Here is a 16,145-nt window from a genome sequence, read left to right on the forward strand (position 1 = left end):
ACCTTGTTCAAGGATGTCGCTCCGATAGTATTCACAGGCGAAAAAGATTTCGACTTGCGAAGTTCACGACAGTAAGCAAAATGGCGTTGTTGTGGACGGTGATATCATGCGCGTTTTCCTTGCTGCTGATACCTTTCCTTATGTTGCTGCTGGCGATTGTGTTTCTCGCATCCATCGGCAAATCTCTCGGTGTGCGCAGGCTATACATCAAATTGCTGCTGGCTCTCTTCGAGGTAAGTGCATGGCGTTTTCTTACCGAATTTGCGAAACTAACCGGCACGTTCCCCAGATCGTTAGCCGTGCGCAAAACATGATTCAAATCACATTTTTCGCGAGAGCAAAGAGGACCGTGTGCGTCGTCCCGTTAAATATCGATGTAGGTCCGACCTCTTCTCATTTCTCGCCGGAAGAGCATTTCCTGTATTGTATATCTTAAACACATGTGAGAAAGACGAATCGGATAACCTTCGCGCACGCCAATGCATAATCTCCTATATATTCGATTGAAATGGAATTAACAATTGCGGAATCACGATTGATGAGAGAGAAATGGTTTATGAAAGAACGGAGTTCTGTGAAGGCGTTCCTTTTTGTAGACAATAAAATAAATATTTTCGTGCAAATTGAGGGCACAGATGCATAGGTTTCTGTTGTTTTAATTACCGCGCGAGACGGTTAGCCTTATGCACTTCAGACACTTGTATTATAGTTTTAAAGTGTAGCGCGCTATGTAACATTTCTGAAGAATGAGAAATCTTTTATCAACGTTACGTCAGCGCGAATTATTTTTAGATGGAATAAATCGGAGTAACAGAAATTTCTCTTCATGAAATAATTAATTTTCAACTATTAATGACCGATTGTCGATGAAGCAATCGCGCTTTTATATATCACAGTAAATGCAAATCGGAAGTAAGTTTAAATAAACATGAGTGCAACGAAATGTTTTTTTATCGTATTATTTATGACAACACGCGAGGATCGATGATTGAAACAAGATTTAATTTTGCCAAAATGTGTGATTTCATAGGTCTAGATATTCTATACTAAGGCCTAGATCGCGATGTTTAAGTTTGTCCCTGGTTGCTATTCTAAATCATTCCGCACTACGGTTAATTTGAAAGATTTTCTGGCGTGGAGCGCGTTATAATTGAATAAATAGGACAGCTGTTGACAAAAATTATTTTAAGACTGATTTTTGTTAGAATTATTTTCATTGAAACAGTAAACACTGTTGATCATGCAGGAATGAGCTGACATTACGCATAAACAAAATAAAACTATTTGGAAATTGCACGTTTAACTTCGGAGTTGCATAAACACAGTCATTCTCATTAAACTTTATAATATTGCTAAACTGTATTTAAATTATTTTTTGCATACAAACAGCATATTTGCGGAATGTATGAAAAAGAGGGTAAATGAAGGATTATTTGTGCAAGGTAACATCGGAAGTAAAATCTATGAAACGTGTTTGAAAACATTTAACGTATCTATTTCAACCAAAAATTGACACTTGAAAATTTAAGATATGATTGCCAAATATTTTCTCCAAAAAGTGTGCCAAGTCTTGCGTATTTTCTCTTTACGTACATACAGATTAAATTAGGAGAATCCAGTTTAGCATAAATAATTTATCAATTTAGAATGCCTTGAAATTATTAATGTATCTACATTTGGTTTATTTTTAATATTTCTAAATCTCGACAGAAATCTACTTCTATGTAGAATATTCTAGAGTTCTATGAAATTTTAATATTATTGATATCAGAAATTAAGAATTCTATAAACAGAAAATGAGGCATTGTTTTTTATGAACTCATACTTTTGAATTAGATTTTTAATGGATTTATATTGCCTGAAAATATGTTCGTATTACTAGTAGGTGTTTTGTCGAATGATTCAGCTATATTGTTTATATTGTATTATTTTACATTTTTTATCATTTTTTTCTCATTTCCGCTTGTTTTTATAGCCTTCACATATAACCCTTCATTAACTTAATCGATTCAATCATTGACGATTTGTAAGATAATGTGTAGACTATAAAAAATTTTCTTTATTATTAATTTCAATAACTGATTTATATTCAATTTATGCACAAATATTTATCAGGGGAAAAGTAGAATTAATTGTACGTTTACATTAAAAAAAATACTTTTTTTTAAATTTATTATGCCGTTCAAAGATCGAAATATGGTCGAAATTGTAAAATGACTCCGATCTGGAGCAAAACCATTGAATAACTCTAAATAGCATATTACACAAATGATAGTAAAAATACATCTATTATAATGTAGGCTCTGGATGTGAAGCAAATTGTGATTAACAAGTGGTTTCATCTTACACAATTGCGATGATTAGTATACTTACGTGGTGCGACAGAAATGTCAATCCAATCGTGTACATCTCGACGTAAATTTTCTAAATTTAGTAAACATACGCGCACGGTATTTGCACTTGATTATAGATAAACCGGCGCGTCAAAATATAGTAGTAGGAAAGTACAGCTGCTTTCGATGTGAATGAGTTAAACGAATATTATTATCATATATTAATCTTTATTTGTGAACACAAATCCGTTACGAGAAAATACAGGTGTAGTGTGTGTATATATATTGTGTATGTTCAATCTTGTAACTCCGCGACAATCTTCCGGTATTCGACATACATACGCAGATCTCTTTGCAGTGTGCCCTTAAAATAGCTGCCCGAAATTAGAAATAAATTACTAAACGGTTCACGAAGATAAGCACTAAAATCAGAAATAACTTGTTTACATTAGGTAACTTTCGAATAGATTGCCAAACAAATATGAGAGTATTGCAAATTTTAATGTAATTTTAATCTTGAAAATTGTTGACTTCATCAATTCTTATAGTCGGAGATTTTTGGTATAATTATTTGCGAACATCTATTTATATGTAGTAACGAGTTTTTTTAATTTTTGACATATGTTTTTTAATCATACAAAGTGCATGATTTATGCAAAAGTTTCGACAGTAAAACATAATTCTATTTGTCTGTGATAACAACATGATATATTATGCGGCACAACTAGCGATATGTCTATTTTTAGATATTATCAATAGTTTTATAAAAGAAAATAAGTGAAATTTCTATGAGGAATTTAACATAAAATAAGTGAAATGTTAGAATTTTTTTGTAGCATTCAAATTAAAATTATTAAAGATGCAAGTATTGTTAATTTGCAGTCTGCAAATTTAATTGTGGCTCGTAAAATCTAATTATATAACATGTAACATCACAGCTAATAAATATTGCACATATTTTTTATAAATAATTAACGTCAAAAAGCCACATTAAAATATGTAGTAAATTTACCGAGTTTTGGATTTTTAAATGCTGAATTAAACAACGCAAATTTATTTTACTGAAAATTGAGATTCTTTGAATTTCCAACACAACGAGTCAAAACTATAGAAAGTGTGTCATTTTAATGCTAAATGTAAAGAAGACTTGTCAAAAATAAGCGAACGACGTACAGGCAAATCAATGAAGCAAAAATGTTCACTGTCATGTTATAATCATATCTTCACAGTTTGACAAACTCACTGACTCACCGGTTGTACATTCTACAAGGTCTGATCGAAATGTTTTGAATGCTATAAGAAGTGCTTATATCCCGCAAGCGCAATAATTCCATCTCGGCTGATTAATTTAGTATTTTCTTCCGGAAAATTGTTGCAACTCGATCGGTTGTAGTTACAAAGTCCGGAAGCAACTCTGCAAATTTTTACAAAGTAAGCATGATGCTTGATGAGAGTGGGGAAAACTATTCAATGAGTATGACCTCTTGATATCGTTTTACGCAAAGCATAAAGTCACCTCTTAAGAATCTGCTACCAATACTTGAACCTCGGACCGACTGCTTTATAACCAAAAGAACCGGATAGCTACATATATTATGCGTATGACTTTTCATTGCGCAATACCTTTTTGATTGAACAAGGACAATATCAACATTACAGATAAAGATTTGTAAAATATATGTACCTGTATAGAAGCTCTACTATCAACGCAATATGTCATCTAGACAAGTAGCAAACACGTATCGTCGCCATTGTTAATACAAACCTAGTCTGCTCAATATCTGCAATAACTTGAATACAGCATTCAGAATTATCGTATGCTTCTAAATAATACGTAGAATTGATATGGAAATTTGTATCTAAAGTCTATTTTAAAAATCCATTTCAAAAGTTTGTCTTAAACTAAATATTTTTGTTAAAAACCAATCGTTTGCATAAGCAAAGGCTGTAGAAATTATTTTTATATATAATATCATGCTTTTTTTTTTAATTTTGTTCTACGATTAAAGATATTGAAAAAAAATTTTAAGAAAAGAGAAATCTTATTTTTAACATTACACTTTTTTAAAAAATATATGAAACTATGTATGCGAAAGCACCGGTAATGTCCTGATTGTACATTTTTTTATATTTTATATTAAAGAATCACACGATTAAATTCTCTCTTACGAATCTTCAGTAAAAAATAAATATAATATAAATCTAGAATGGTATTTAAATCGCAATTTAATAAACAATAATCATTTACAAACGTTACAAATAACATTCTGTTTTAGCATAGAATTAATTTCGTAATTTTAGGGTTTTACACTTAAAGAAAAATATTCAAAAATAAAAAATTGAGAGTTAATTTTTGTGTTCAACGATTGTAGAAACTTGCTAATTGCTAGATTTTTTTCAGATGTTTAGTAAAATTTGACAATAAAAAACAACAAAAGTAGAGAATAGCTTCCGATATCGTACATAAATAAAAGGATAATATTATTTTCCATCGAAAATTATATAAATTAAATTACTCTTTATTTTAACAGTAAGAAACTCTTCTTATTTCTCAATTTTTATCAGAGTTGGTCATCTTTTATCAAATGCTTGATAAGAATGATAAAAATGAGGGACGAGGAAAAAATAATTCATGAATCAGCTTCATGCTAATTAAAAATTTTCTCGAATCTCATGTGAACTGATTTGTTGCTGTTTTTTTGCATGTAAAAAAGGAATTATTTGCAGTATGTCATTCAGTACGTCAACACTTGAATAATCAATGCACAATTTTTCTTTACATTACAAAATATTTTTTTTATCGTATACATTCGAAGCTTATTTTCACGATCTTGCTTTACAAAATCTTCATTATCTACGTATTTTTATTTGCGAGGAAGAAAATATGATTTTGATATGATTTCCATCTCAAGTCAGGTAGATGTTTATTCTCGCAAACAATTCTCGCATACATTTTTAATTTGCAAAACCTGCTACGCCTCATGGTCTCTGCGTCATATCATGTTGCCATTTTGATTTCACATCATATGTAAAATTAGCTAAAAAATTCTATCAAAATTTTAAATTAATTGAAATGATAAAAATGAATTAAATACAAAATGAAGTTTCTTCTTCCTAATAAATTTACATTTTTAAAGATTTATAAAGCTCTGCTCAACTACCATAAATCGTTGATATTTTTACTACCATAAATCGTTGATATTTTTACTACCATAAATCTTGATATTTTTAATTGAAACACATTAAAATACTTAATAAAACTAGTTTTTTATTATTCTTTAATTTTTTCTTTGAAATCAAAATTATTCCGAATAAGTCAAAAAGTCAAATCTTATATCTTGTGTATAAAAATATTAATAACATATTTTTATTATCATCTACACTGAAAAAAAAGAATTTTCCGGCATTTTACGCTGTTATTGCAAAACATATTAGTTATTACATGAAGAGTAAAGAGATTTGTTACGGATTTGTTACTAATTTTATTTGCTGCAAATAATTTTGCTAAATCTACAAATTATATTGCTATTATGACAAATTGATTTTTACTTTGCCATCAAAGTTAATAAAGTTTTGTCGTTATCACATCTAATAGCAACGACGATTTCGCTGCGATAACAAAAATCTTTTTTTCGTATATTTATTATAATAATGTAACGCACGAAAACGTATTTATTATATGTATAAATGCAGTGCACGGAAACATATTTGTAATATAAATGCAGTGCACGAAAATCTTATGTGCTGAATTAAAATAGATTTAAATTCCGACGAGTTCTAGCTGGTCTCTCATGAATAATGCAAAAATGCAAATGCTTGTTTTTTGGCGTTATTATTTGCAATCAACATTCGGAATATTATACACAGCGTTATTGAAGATGTGAGAAGGACAGTTTTAGTAGAATCGATGTATGAATCTACACAAGTGTTTAGTTGATCTGTAGAGCGTATATAAAGATTTATGTAGCCCAGATTCGTACAGACTTGTGTATTTTCTATCATTGATCGTTTATTGTCTGCATTGCAAAGCATCTAATCAGATGCCGATCGGAAGATATATATTGAATGCCTCGTTATTTATCTCTGGTGAAATCTATTTCCAATCGCGATAATACACAAATTGTGTTGCACAAGACATATTTGCAATAATACTTGCATAAAATAATTCTATTTTAATGCGCTGCAAACAACTTTTTCTTTTTTAATCGGCGCATCTAATTATGACAAAAAGCATTGCTTGTTAAAGCGTAGCTATAGCAGCAAAATCGATTCGAATTAATAATTTATAGAGAATGTTGAGCCTATTAAAGCATTTATCTGCTATTTAAGATCTTGAGCTTCATAGTTAAATATATAGCTGAATAATCTTTAACGTATTAAAAGCAGATAACGCAAAATATCTGATATCTACTTATAAAAAGCGATAATAATTTGTTCAAAGTTTCCTGCGGACAAAACAGTGCTATCTCAGTTTACAGTGGTTTGATTATCAAGCAATTGACTGCCACATCGACGCTTATAAGTAAACCAATAAGCAAACAATAATTTGCATCGAAAACAATCATTCCATTATTTGAATATTCCATTACTCGAAAAGCATTAGCGTTTCATTTCTCAATAGAATGCTTTGATTTTTACGGTCCCAATTTAACATAAAGATATTTTTCACTATAGTGTTTTACATATGAAATTCGTTTGTAACTGCAAAACCTGTCTCGATGAAGAATGAAACCTCGATGATTTATTACGGCAGTCTTGATAGGTGTCTTTGCTTGTAAAAAGATTATAAACATATTAAAGTTTATCACTTTAAATCGGATATTGTTTAATAATAGAATTGATAAGAATTGTTTCGAGATAAATTTGCCGGAGAGATTGACAACTAGCATTTTGTAAAAGTTTGTAAAAATCTGCAAAGTTAAATATTAGTAAGCGCGAACAGGGAAATTGATTAAAATTATTTATAAAATTTTAATACATTATAATTTATTAAAAACATATGTAACGATTATTACTTAAAAAAGTTTTTATATAATAATTTCTATTGTCATAAAATCAGTGTTTTGTAGATTGTCTTTCTCAAACGTCTGCCTAGCTAAAAGGATTCATTCATAATCAATTCATATTCATAATCAATCAATATTGCGCAACAAGTAGACATGTTTCGATAATTTTTTTGCTAAACTGAAAGAGCGAAACTTTTTAATGGATTTGGTGAGCGCATAATTAGCGCATAATTATGTATAATTTTTTAATTGAATTTGTACAACGTGGGAGGAGGACCTAGCTAGGCAGACGTTATTCTTAAGTCTATCCGTTGCTTCTTTAAATATTTTATCAAACTTTCTCCTCATTTATGTGCAAATGACGTGTCTTGACTCTGTAAAATCGAAACTTTTACAAATATTTAATTTTTAAATTTGTCTTGTGCTATATTTTCATATACAAAAATCTTAAATTTTCTTAATATTTTAGAACTTTTAATCAATTGTTTTTTAAAAATAGAATTATCAATTTGTTTTTTAATTATTATCTAAAATTTGTAGTGTTTTGAATAATTACGGCTATAAGAACAATATTTTCCTTAATATTGCGTATATTTTTTAAATATAAATTTTTAAAAGAAAATCAGGATTGCAAACTGACATAATTTTTATTAATAAAGCTGAGTCTATATGTGTATGAAAAAATTTCCAAAAATATATTTGACACATAGACTTTATGCTATTATGCTCGTTTGTAGCATTGTCTACATAATCACAATTCGTTCGGGTTTCCGTTTTTGATTGCTAGTGAGAGGATTCCTGCAATTTCTCTCGGGAGAAAGCCCATGGATACATATATCGCTGCGTGATCTGAATGCTCTCTCACGTTGGCATCACGTGGCATCAGTTATCAGACGCGATATTAAAGTCATAATTTGTGTATTGAAGCACATAAAATATCAATTAGCATGCAATTATTTTTTTTACGTATTATTGTAGTTGTGCGACGGACGTAATGATCAATATATGCAAAGTATGTTTCATTATGTCGGCGCCATTGGTGTATGAATTAACAGATCGTCACTGACTTGGAAAGAAGCAGCGATTTTTACAGCGCAAAAAATTCTTCGCGATTTGGTTTAAAAAAACAATGTAAAATTTTCTATTCTTCTGTCTCGGCTAGTTGTATATTGTATATTAAAGTGACACATTCTAACATTCATTATCATACGTATCTCATGTATGGCGCAATTTTTATATGTATATGTACATACATATGTAATACGTGATAGCAAAAGTATAAATATGGGAAGCGTGATCTCGCATGATCGACACGTGTGATTGTACATGTTTATGGCCATAATACTGCAAAAAGTTTTCAAAAAAGCCTGTTTATGTTAGATAATAACTTTATCTTAAAACTTTATCTAGCGGTAAGATTATGCTAGAAAAAACAAATGTAATTTTAATGATGAATATAAACACACTCATACACTCTGTCTTATATATCGCAAACTTATCTGTAATGATATTCTTGTGAGCATATCAATCTTTTTTTTCGATAAAAATCAAGATTTTTTGCAATTAGTGTCGAGCGTGGAATATTATTAAGGTCACATGCTTGGAGTTGTATGCGTTTCTGATCTATCAAACATAACTGAAATTTCGATATCAGTCATTTCGGTAACAAAGGTGAAACATCATGCCACTTGAAAGCTATCTTGTTACGTAAAATCGGTAGGATAATCCAATTTAATCGTTTGGAAAATAAGACAATTTTTTGATAAACAGCATCTCTCGGTTTATCTCTGTCTTTTCTTATATTCAATACATATTGGAAATTCTGTTTGTCATTATTAAACGGGTCACGTCCGAGTTTATCAAAAGATAATTATAAAGTATCAATGGACAATGGTATCTTATAAAGGTGGGTGGACAATATCGCAAATGAAATTATGATGTAACATTTTTATATTTAATAATTTTATCTTATATATATAACATAATTTCAGTAAGAAATAAAATTTTAATAGTTTTTTTAATCTCCAAACATGAATAAGATAGAATATGAATTTTAAGAAAAATAAATTTTCAACAATATCTCAGATTTAATTAAAGTTAATTTTTCAGATTTTTTTTGTTTGATTTTTACTGATGTTGATAAAATTTTTTAATAATAATAAAATGATTGAATTAATAGCTTTATCATTTATCGTTCTTCTATCGTTCGCGCATTATCATACTTATCAACGCATTAACAATGACTTGCATTCGCATTTCTAGAAAATGCATGCATGACCGTCAAGTTTGGCGTCATATGAATAAAAGCAATGTCAGAATGATTTCAAATTTTATACTATAAAATATTATAGTTTATATTAATTTGATATTATCAAACACGTTTGACATGTAAAACTGTACTCGTCGATAGGTCAAATTCTAAAAATACAGCTGGAATCGATTGTCCGCGTTTTAATCAATGGACTACATTTTAATAGTAGAATTATGAGGATTGAGGTAACGCGCACGGTATTTCCTACTTTACCAAAATGAAAATATAAAATTCTGAATAGATTTGTGTATAAATTGATAAAAAGAATTGCATCATTAATAATGTATATATTTGCAATTATTAATAATGTATATAATTTTGATTCGTGCAATTAAATAATTATCAATAATCATCAATTTGCAATATAAATACATATACGCAGATATATCAATGTACGCCGTGCATCTGCACTGAACGAACGCTGGTTCAGTGAACGTAGGTAGTGACAATGATTTGCATCTCCACCGGACGAGGTAATACACTTGGGTACACTGGTACTAAAACAGTTACGCGTTTCATGCTAATGCCAAATATTTGCTTTTAATTCCGAAAAAAAATTTCTCATCAAAATATAACAATAAGATTTTTAAGAGAATGTTAATAAAAACATTTTTGTTCCAAACAAACCAGCTTTCTAAATTAAAATATTGTTTATTTTTGCGTACAAAGTACATTTTTCTCTTATTAAAGACACGATATATCGGCGAACTATCGTCCAATGTTGTAAATAAGTAACTAATTTGACAAACGATTTAATTTAATCTCTGAAGCAAAGTTCCTTTCTGTCATGTCCAAGTTTCAAAGTACTCGTGTCACATTAAAGATAACAGAATTATCGATTACACGGCAATCTGAAAATATCGTTATTACAATGATTGTTAGTCTTTTTGACACGTGATGTTCATGTGAATGTTGGATCACTTTTTCGGAATTTGCTCCCGTAAGTGTGATGCATGCGAAATTAACGTACCGAACACTTGTTATTATGATCGATGAACGAAGATCAAAGTCTCGGCGCGAAGAATGATTATCAAGTCCATCTTCCGAAGATCATGTCCTTCTGCGGAACGATTACGTCCTCGAGAGTGCCGATCCTTGATAATGTTGTGCCATTCTTCAACGCAGATAGCATTGCGTGCATCTGTTTTCCCTTATCTTTTGCAATATTTTCATATTACGCAACATATCATAAAGCGATATCTCCTCGTTTTATTCCTCCTTGAATTCCAATCGTAGATTCCATGGCAGCGGAATAAATAATCACAATTGTGAGTCGCGATTATTCGTTTAAAAATGTTAATAGAAATATTTTTCTTTTTCCGATTTCTTAAATTTTTATTTCCATTAATTCACAAAATATTGCAGACTGTTGTAATAGAAAACGCATCAATATATTAATAATAATATATAAGGTAATACATTTTTTACATGATAGAATCAGGTTCCTTGAGCAATTTTTAGTAATAGATGATTACGGTACTTGTTTCATCTAGTGAAAATTCAAAAATGAAAGCTTTGAGGCCTCGAAAACAGCCGAAAGAAAAGTTGTCTGTACTAACGGTCGCACGAAAATTATAGTTTTCTGCGTCGAAGTCACATAACTCACATGAGTCACAAAAACTCAAACGATGGTATTTCATGAACAGCCATATTTACCGTGTTACAGTACGGCAGACAAAACATAGAAAGCGTGAAGAAGAAAAACGGTACACGGGATCTGGACACAGAAGAAGGATGCGAGTCTCCGACGATCATAGAACGCGGTTCAACGATAACGTCGTCTAAAGCACAAAACGGATGTATTGGCAACTCGGTGATAGCCAGGTCGAAGGACTTAATTTTAGTCCCCGAGCCGGACACGCACAATCATAAAAATCATGTTGATGAGGCGAATCTAACGGATGATCATAAAACCTCAACGATTGATGACGAAGAGGTAAATTTATACGGAATTGTATTTCCGTCAAGTTTTTTCACGTTTAGCTAAATTGCCATATTTTTTCAATTATTTTCAATTGTTTTAGAATAGCCTTAATCAGAAAAATTCTCTCGAGTCGCTCCAAACCGGATTTGCGCCAAGCTGTTTGGATTACATCAGATCAGGCGTTGAAGCAATTATAGAGGATGAAGTGACGTCGCGCTTTGAAGCAGAGGAACTTAAGGTAATATTTTTCCTTTTTTAACTGCAATGCAACAAAAGAATTGATATTTTGATACAATACTTATCATAGTCATGCCTTGTGATAACTTATGAATTTTTTAAATAGAATTGGAACCTACTTACTCGAACAAACAGATACTACGAATTTATTTCTTGGAAGCTAACTTTCTTATGGATGTTTGGATTCGTCATGCGCTACGGTTTTCTTCTGCCTCTAAGGGTATTCATCTGCTTCGTAGGGGTAAGTGTAATATTTAACACATTACATTACATTAACACAAATTACATTGATACACAATGAGCAGCTTTAGAAATAAGAAAATTGCGGCAACAGGTTTTTCACGTTGAAATTTTACCACCTTATCTAGCAGTATAAAATAAGTATAAAGTTTATGTACAAGTGTACTTGAGCTGTTGAAATTTAAATTGCGGATATTAATCTTTCGCAAAAAGACGTATGAAACTGTTTTTTTTTTTTTTTTAATATTTTAAAATTTATTAAAATGTATATATCAGATTCAAAATTATACTAATATCGAAGCTTCTTAGGTACAGTATCTCTTATTCGTAACATTGTTAATCGGCTCTCTACCGAACGGCCGCGTAAAACGTTGGGCGAGCAACCAGGGCTCTCTTATTGCGTTCAGGATTATGTCCCGTTCTATCGCGGGTATGATCACAGTTCACAATCCAGAGTATAAACCAAAGAACGGAGGCGTGTGCGTGGCGAATCACACGACTACCCTCGATGTCTGCATCTTATCCACGCAAACGACATTCTCTTTGGTAATGTGTTGTCGGATGGAAGAACACGTTAAGCTGAAAGATTAAAGCAACTCATTGGCATTCCCGCTATGTTCTCATTTTTCATCATCATGAATGCCTTCCATCTGTTGAGATCGACAGCTTTTTATTGCATCTATTATTTTGAATGGAAACGTAAAGCGGGTTATTGCGCATTATTATAACATTTGTAATATAACATTCATATAATTCGTGTCGCTTGAATTGTACACGAATCAAGTACGTGTATGCTATGTTTTTCACAACATGGTGACAATCCTGTTACTCGGTATATAAAATAATCTCTTCATATTTATGTAACAAGGAGTACATCAGTCGTATTTAACTTTCTTGTGCGATGGAGAGTCAGACATTTGTTTCTAGTATTACGGAAGTTGTTGCGCATTACTGGTAAATGTTACAGGTAACGTTGTCCTGTAACTTTGGTTTACAGGTAATACACCTACTCAGCAACGACATAGAGAGGGAATGCCACGTTTCTCAGGTGCAAAGCTTGTGGTTTACAGGTGATGTGGCTGACAGTGTGCACTGCGGTAGTGGGCTACGTTCCCGAGGGTAGCTTCAAGCGGTGGCTGACCTACAAAGTGTCCATAATGTGCTTTGCTGTCTTGTCCAGTGCTCTCTCTTCAGTCATCACCTACCACAATCCAGAGAACCGACCTGTCGGGGGCATATGTGTAGCTAATCACACATCTCCTATTGACGTACTCGTGCTCATGTGTGATAATTGTTATTCCTTGGTACGTTTCTCAATACGCCGCCTATGGTTATGGATCGTTTTACGGCTGCTTCTTGCACACATAATCAGATTTTTTGCTTTGCTTAGGGTTTTTACAAACATCTTTAGAACGATATTCTTTGATAACATGCTTGTATCTCATTTTATATATTGGTTATCCTTACTTTTTTCCAGAAATAAGACATTTCTTGATGATTACAGATTCATTGGAGTATCTCATATCGGTCTCCTGTAACGAAAATTAAATACAAAGTCCAATAATTGTAGTAATTTATAATGTGATATTAAATATACGAAAACTAAGTCTTAGAAGAAACTCGCACTTAACGAAGTCCATCTTGAAAAGCGAAATGTTTTGCTTCTCTATTCTAAGATAATTATACAGTTGATTGTTGAATTATTGAAAGAATTCTCAACTTAGTTTTCAGTGTTCTGTAATTCAAAGGAAATGCACGATTTCTGAAATGCAATATACATAATTTTTGAATGTAGATCAGCTCGTCTTATTTGCATTTCTTATTATAGATAGGTCAAAGGCATGGTGGTTTCTTAGGAATACTACAAAGAGCTCTCGCTCGTGCCTCTCCACATATATGGTTTGAACGCTCTGAGGTCAAAGACAGAGAAGCGGTTGCGAAAAGGTGCGATTGACTAAAGGCTAAATTATATTCTCCATATTTCATATTGCCATGTATAGAATAATTATTAAAACACCCTTCAATATATTTAAAACAGATTAAAGCAGCATGTGTCAGATCCCACAAACCCACCGATACTGATATTTCCGGAGGGCACGTGCATCAATAACACGTCGGTCATGCAATTCAAAAAAGGCAGTTTCGAAGTGGACAGCGTTATCTATCCCGTGGCTATAAAAGTAATTTCTGTTTAGCCCAATAGTTTTAATGCGTGATAATGTAATTTTTTTTTTTTTTTTTTAAATTGTTTACTTTATTTTTCAAAACAGTACGATCCAAGGTTCGGAGACGCATTTTGGAACAGCAGTCGATTTTCGATGATACAATATTTATACATGACGATGTCGAGCTGGGCGATAGTCTGTGATGTGTGGTATCTCCCTCCGATGTACAGGGAGGAAGGGGAGAGTGCCATCGATTTTGCGAATCGAGTAAAGTCTGTGATAGCGCGGCAAGGTGGTCTTGTCGATCTGCAGTGGTACGTCAGACAGTGGTTCAAAGACAACTTTATAGAAAATGAATATGGCATTTATTTGACAAGTCATGCTTATATATTGCTCTCGTGAATGACAGGGACGGTCAACTGAAAAGGATGAAACCGAAGAAGGAATGGAGGGAAAAGCAACAAGAAGAATTCAGTAAACGACTGAAAGCCGAATAGAGTCATCAGTCGCTCTAGTCATAACTTCATAATGCACATATTGCGTGATGTTTGTTTAAGCAAAATTCATCCATTTCATCCACTCCTGTCATCGCATATTTCCGCATTATGTTATCGTAAGGAAAATCTATATTGCATTAGTTATAGTTTGTATCATTAATTTGTAGATATAAATACTTCTGCAAATATGAAGTTTGCACTTTTCTGGCAAATTTCTGAATACAAACAATTGGCGATTATAACTCTGACGTGTGTGCGAGGTAATGTAACGTTGTACATTTAATGTGAATGTAACTTTTTAAATCGTCACTTTTAAATCGGTATTTCGTACATCGCTTATATTTTGGTTGGGATGTTTGAGGTCTCGTTTGAAGAAGTGCAAGCATGGTATTTACTAGTTTTTTAATAGGTTCGATAATCGTGAAGGCATTACGAATTTATTATTTATATGTGAAATGTGTAATATGTTTAAGTGTGTGATACTTTTTTGCATGCATGAGTGTATATAGCGCTGAAAACCTTCCCGATTATTCGTACATATTTTGGAATTGCCAGGCAATTGAACAAACGAACAATTCAGACAGTGCATTAATTTTCTCTTATCAATGAGGACAGTAAGGGAAAATATTATAGTTTTTGCTGTAGTTAAAAAAAAAGAAATAAATATTTATTCATTTTTCCGAAGAAGATCTAACAGAAATGGCAATTCAGCACTCCAGATTACCTATCCTTTAGAATTAGGATATATTGCGTTATGTTATTTTTCTATTAAAATCGGATAGCATGTCGATATATATTTTCTACTTTTATATTTTATCTATGTAGAAAGTGAAATTCAACTCTCTATACAGCAATGAATGTCAATATACCAATAAATATAATACGCAGTTAGAAATTTAAAAATAAAAATATTAATATATTAATATATCCATGAATTTCACTCAACGACTACGTCTTAATAACAAAAGAGAAAGAATAGATGTATAAGTCTCAAGGGACGTATTTTCTGATATTTCTAACCAAAGTTTAAATGGCAAGTTTAAAATATGTGAGTGCTTATTTTACTATCGATGGCATTACTGTAGTAACTATTAGCTAAGATGTTTATTAATTTATTAATGACGAAGTTTATTATGAATTTGTATGTTATATATTTCACGACTTGGCCTAATTACCTGTTAATTGAAAAATTATATATTTGTAGTTACTTCGCTCAAAGTTGATAAATTTTTATCTGTTTTAATCATTTTTCTAAGTATTTCATAGTATTGATCCTAATGATAAAAACAGAAGAATAATTTGATTCTCTGAGCTATAGTTTACAACGATCGAATTGTTAGGTTTATCTTAATTCTATTTTCGGGTATTCTTGAAAAATGAGAGGGACTAACTTTAATTGGCTGCAATAAATGACGTCCGTTAGATAAAACAA

At 31.5% G+C, this 16,145-nt stretch overlaps 1 protein-coding gene and 1 long non-coding RNA gene across 4 annotated transcripts; one reads left to right on the forward strand and one right to left on the reverse strand.

The window, feature by feature from the left end:
- Window positions 1–14: 14 nt before the first annotated feature.
- On the forward strand, window positions 15–15,400 carry Gpat4 (Glycerol-3-phosphate acyltransferase 4). Of its 3 annotated transcripts, none has more exons than XM_012374656.2 (9): window positions 15–233; window positions 11,317–11,586; window positions 11,675–11,812; window positions 11,918–12,052; window positions 12,361–12,597; window positions 13,880–13,995; window positions 14,090–14,231; window positions 14,322–14,530; window positions 14,626–15,400. In XM_012374656.2, the coding sequence occupies exons 1-9, from the start codon at window positions 81–83 to the stop codon at window positions 14,711–14,713; spliced, it is 1,488 nt and encodes a 495-aa protein (XP_012230079.1). In that variant the 5' UTR covers window positions 15–80; the 3' UTR covers window positions 14,714–15,400. The 3 variants fall into 3 exon arrangements, with proteins under 3 accessions (XP_012230079.1, XP_012230080.1, XP_012230081.1); XM_012374657.2 differs by lacking the exon at window positions 12,361–12,597 and adding an exon at window positions 13,122–13,355 and having other exon boundaries at window positions 16–233; XM_012374658.2 differs by lacking the exon at window positions 12,361–12,597 and having other exon boundaries at window positions 17–233.
- Window positions 10,396–10,757, reverse strand: LOC136998537 (uncharacterized). Its single transcript, XR_010889113.1, has 2 exons — window positions 10,621–10,757; window positions 10,396–10,501 (listed from the first exon to the last, which is right to left on the reverse strand). It is a non-coding gene; the product is annotated as an uncharacterized lncRNA (long non-coding RNA).
- Window positions 15,401–16,145: the final 745 nt, after the last annotated feature.

The sequence above is a fragment of the Linepithema humile genome, chromosome 3 (genome assembly GCF_040581485.1).
Source record: "Linepithema humile isolate Giens D197 chromosome 3, Lhum_UNIL_v1.0, whole genome shotgun sequence".
In the NCBI taxonomy this organism is placed as follows: Eukaryota; Metazoa; Arthropoda; class Insecta; order Hymenoptera; family Formicidae; genus Linepithema; species Linepithema humile.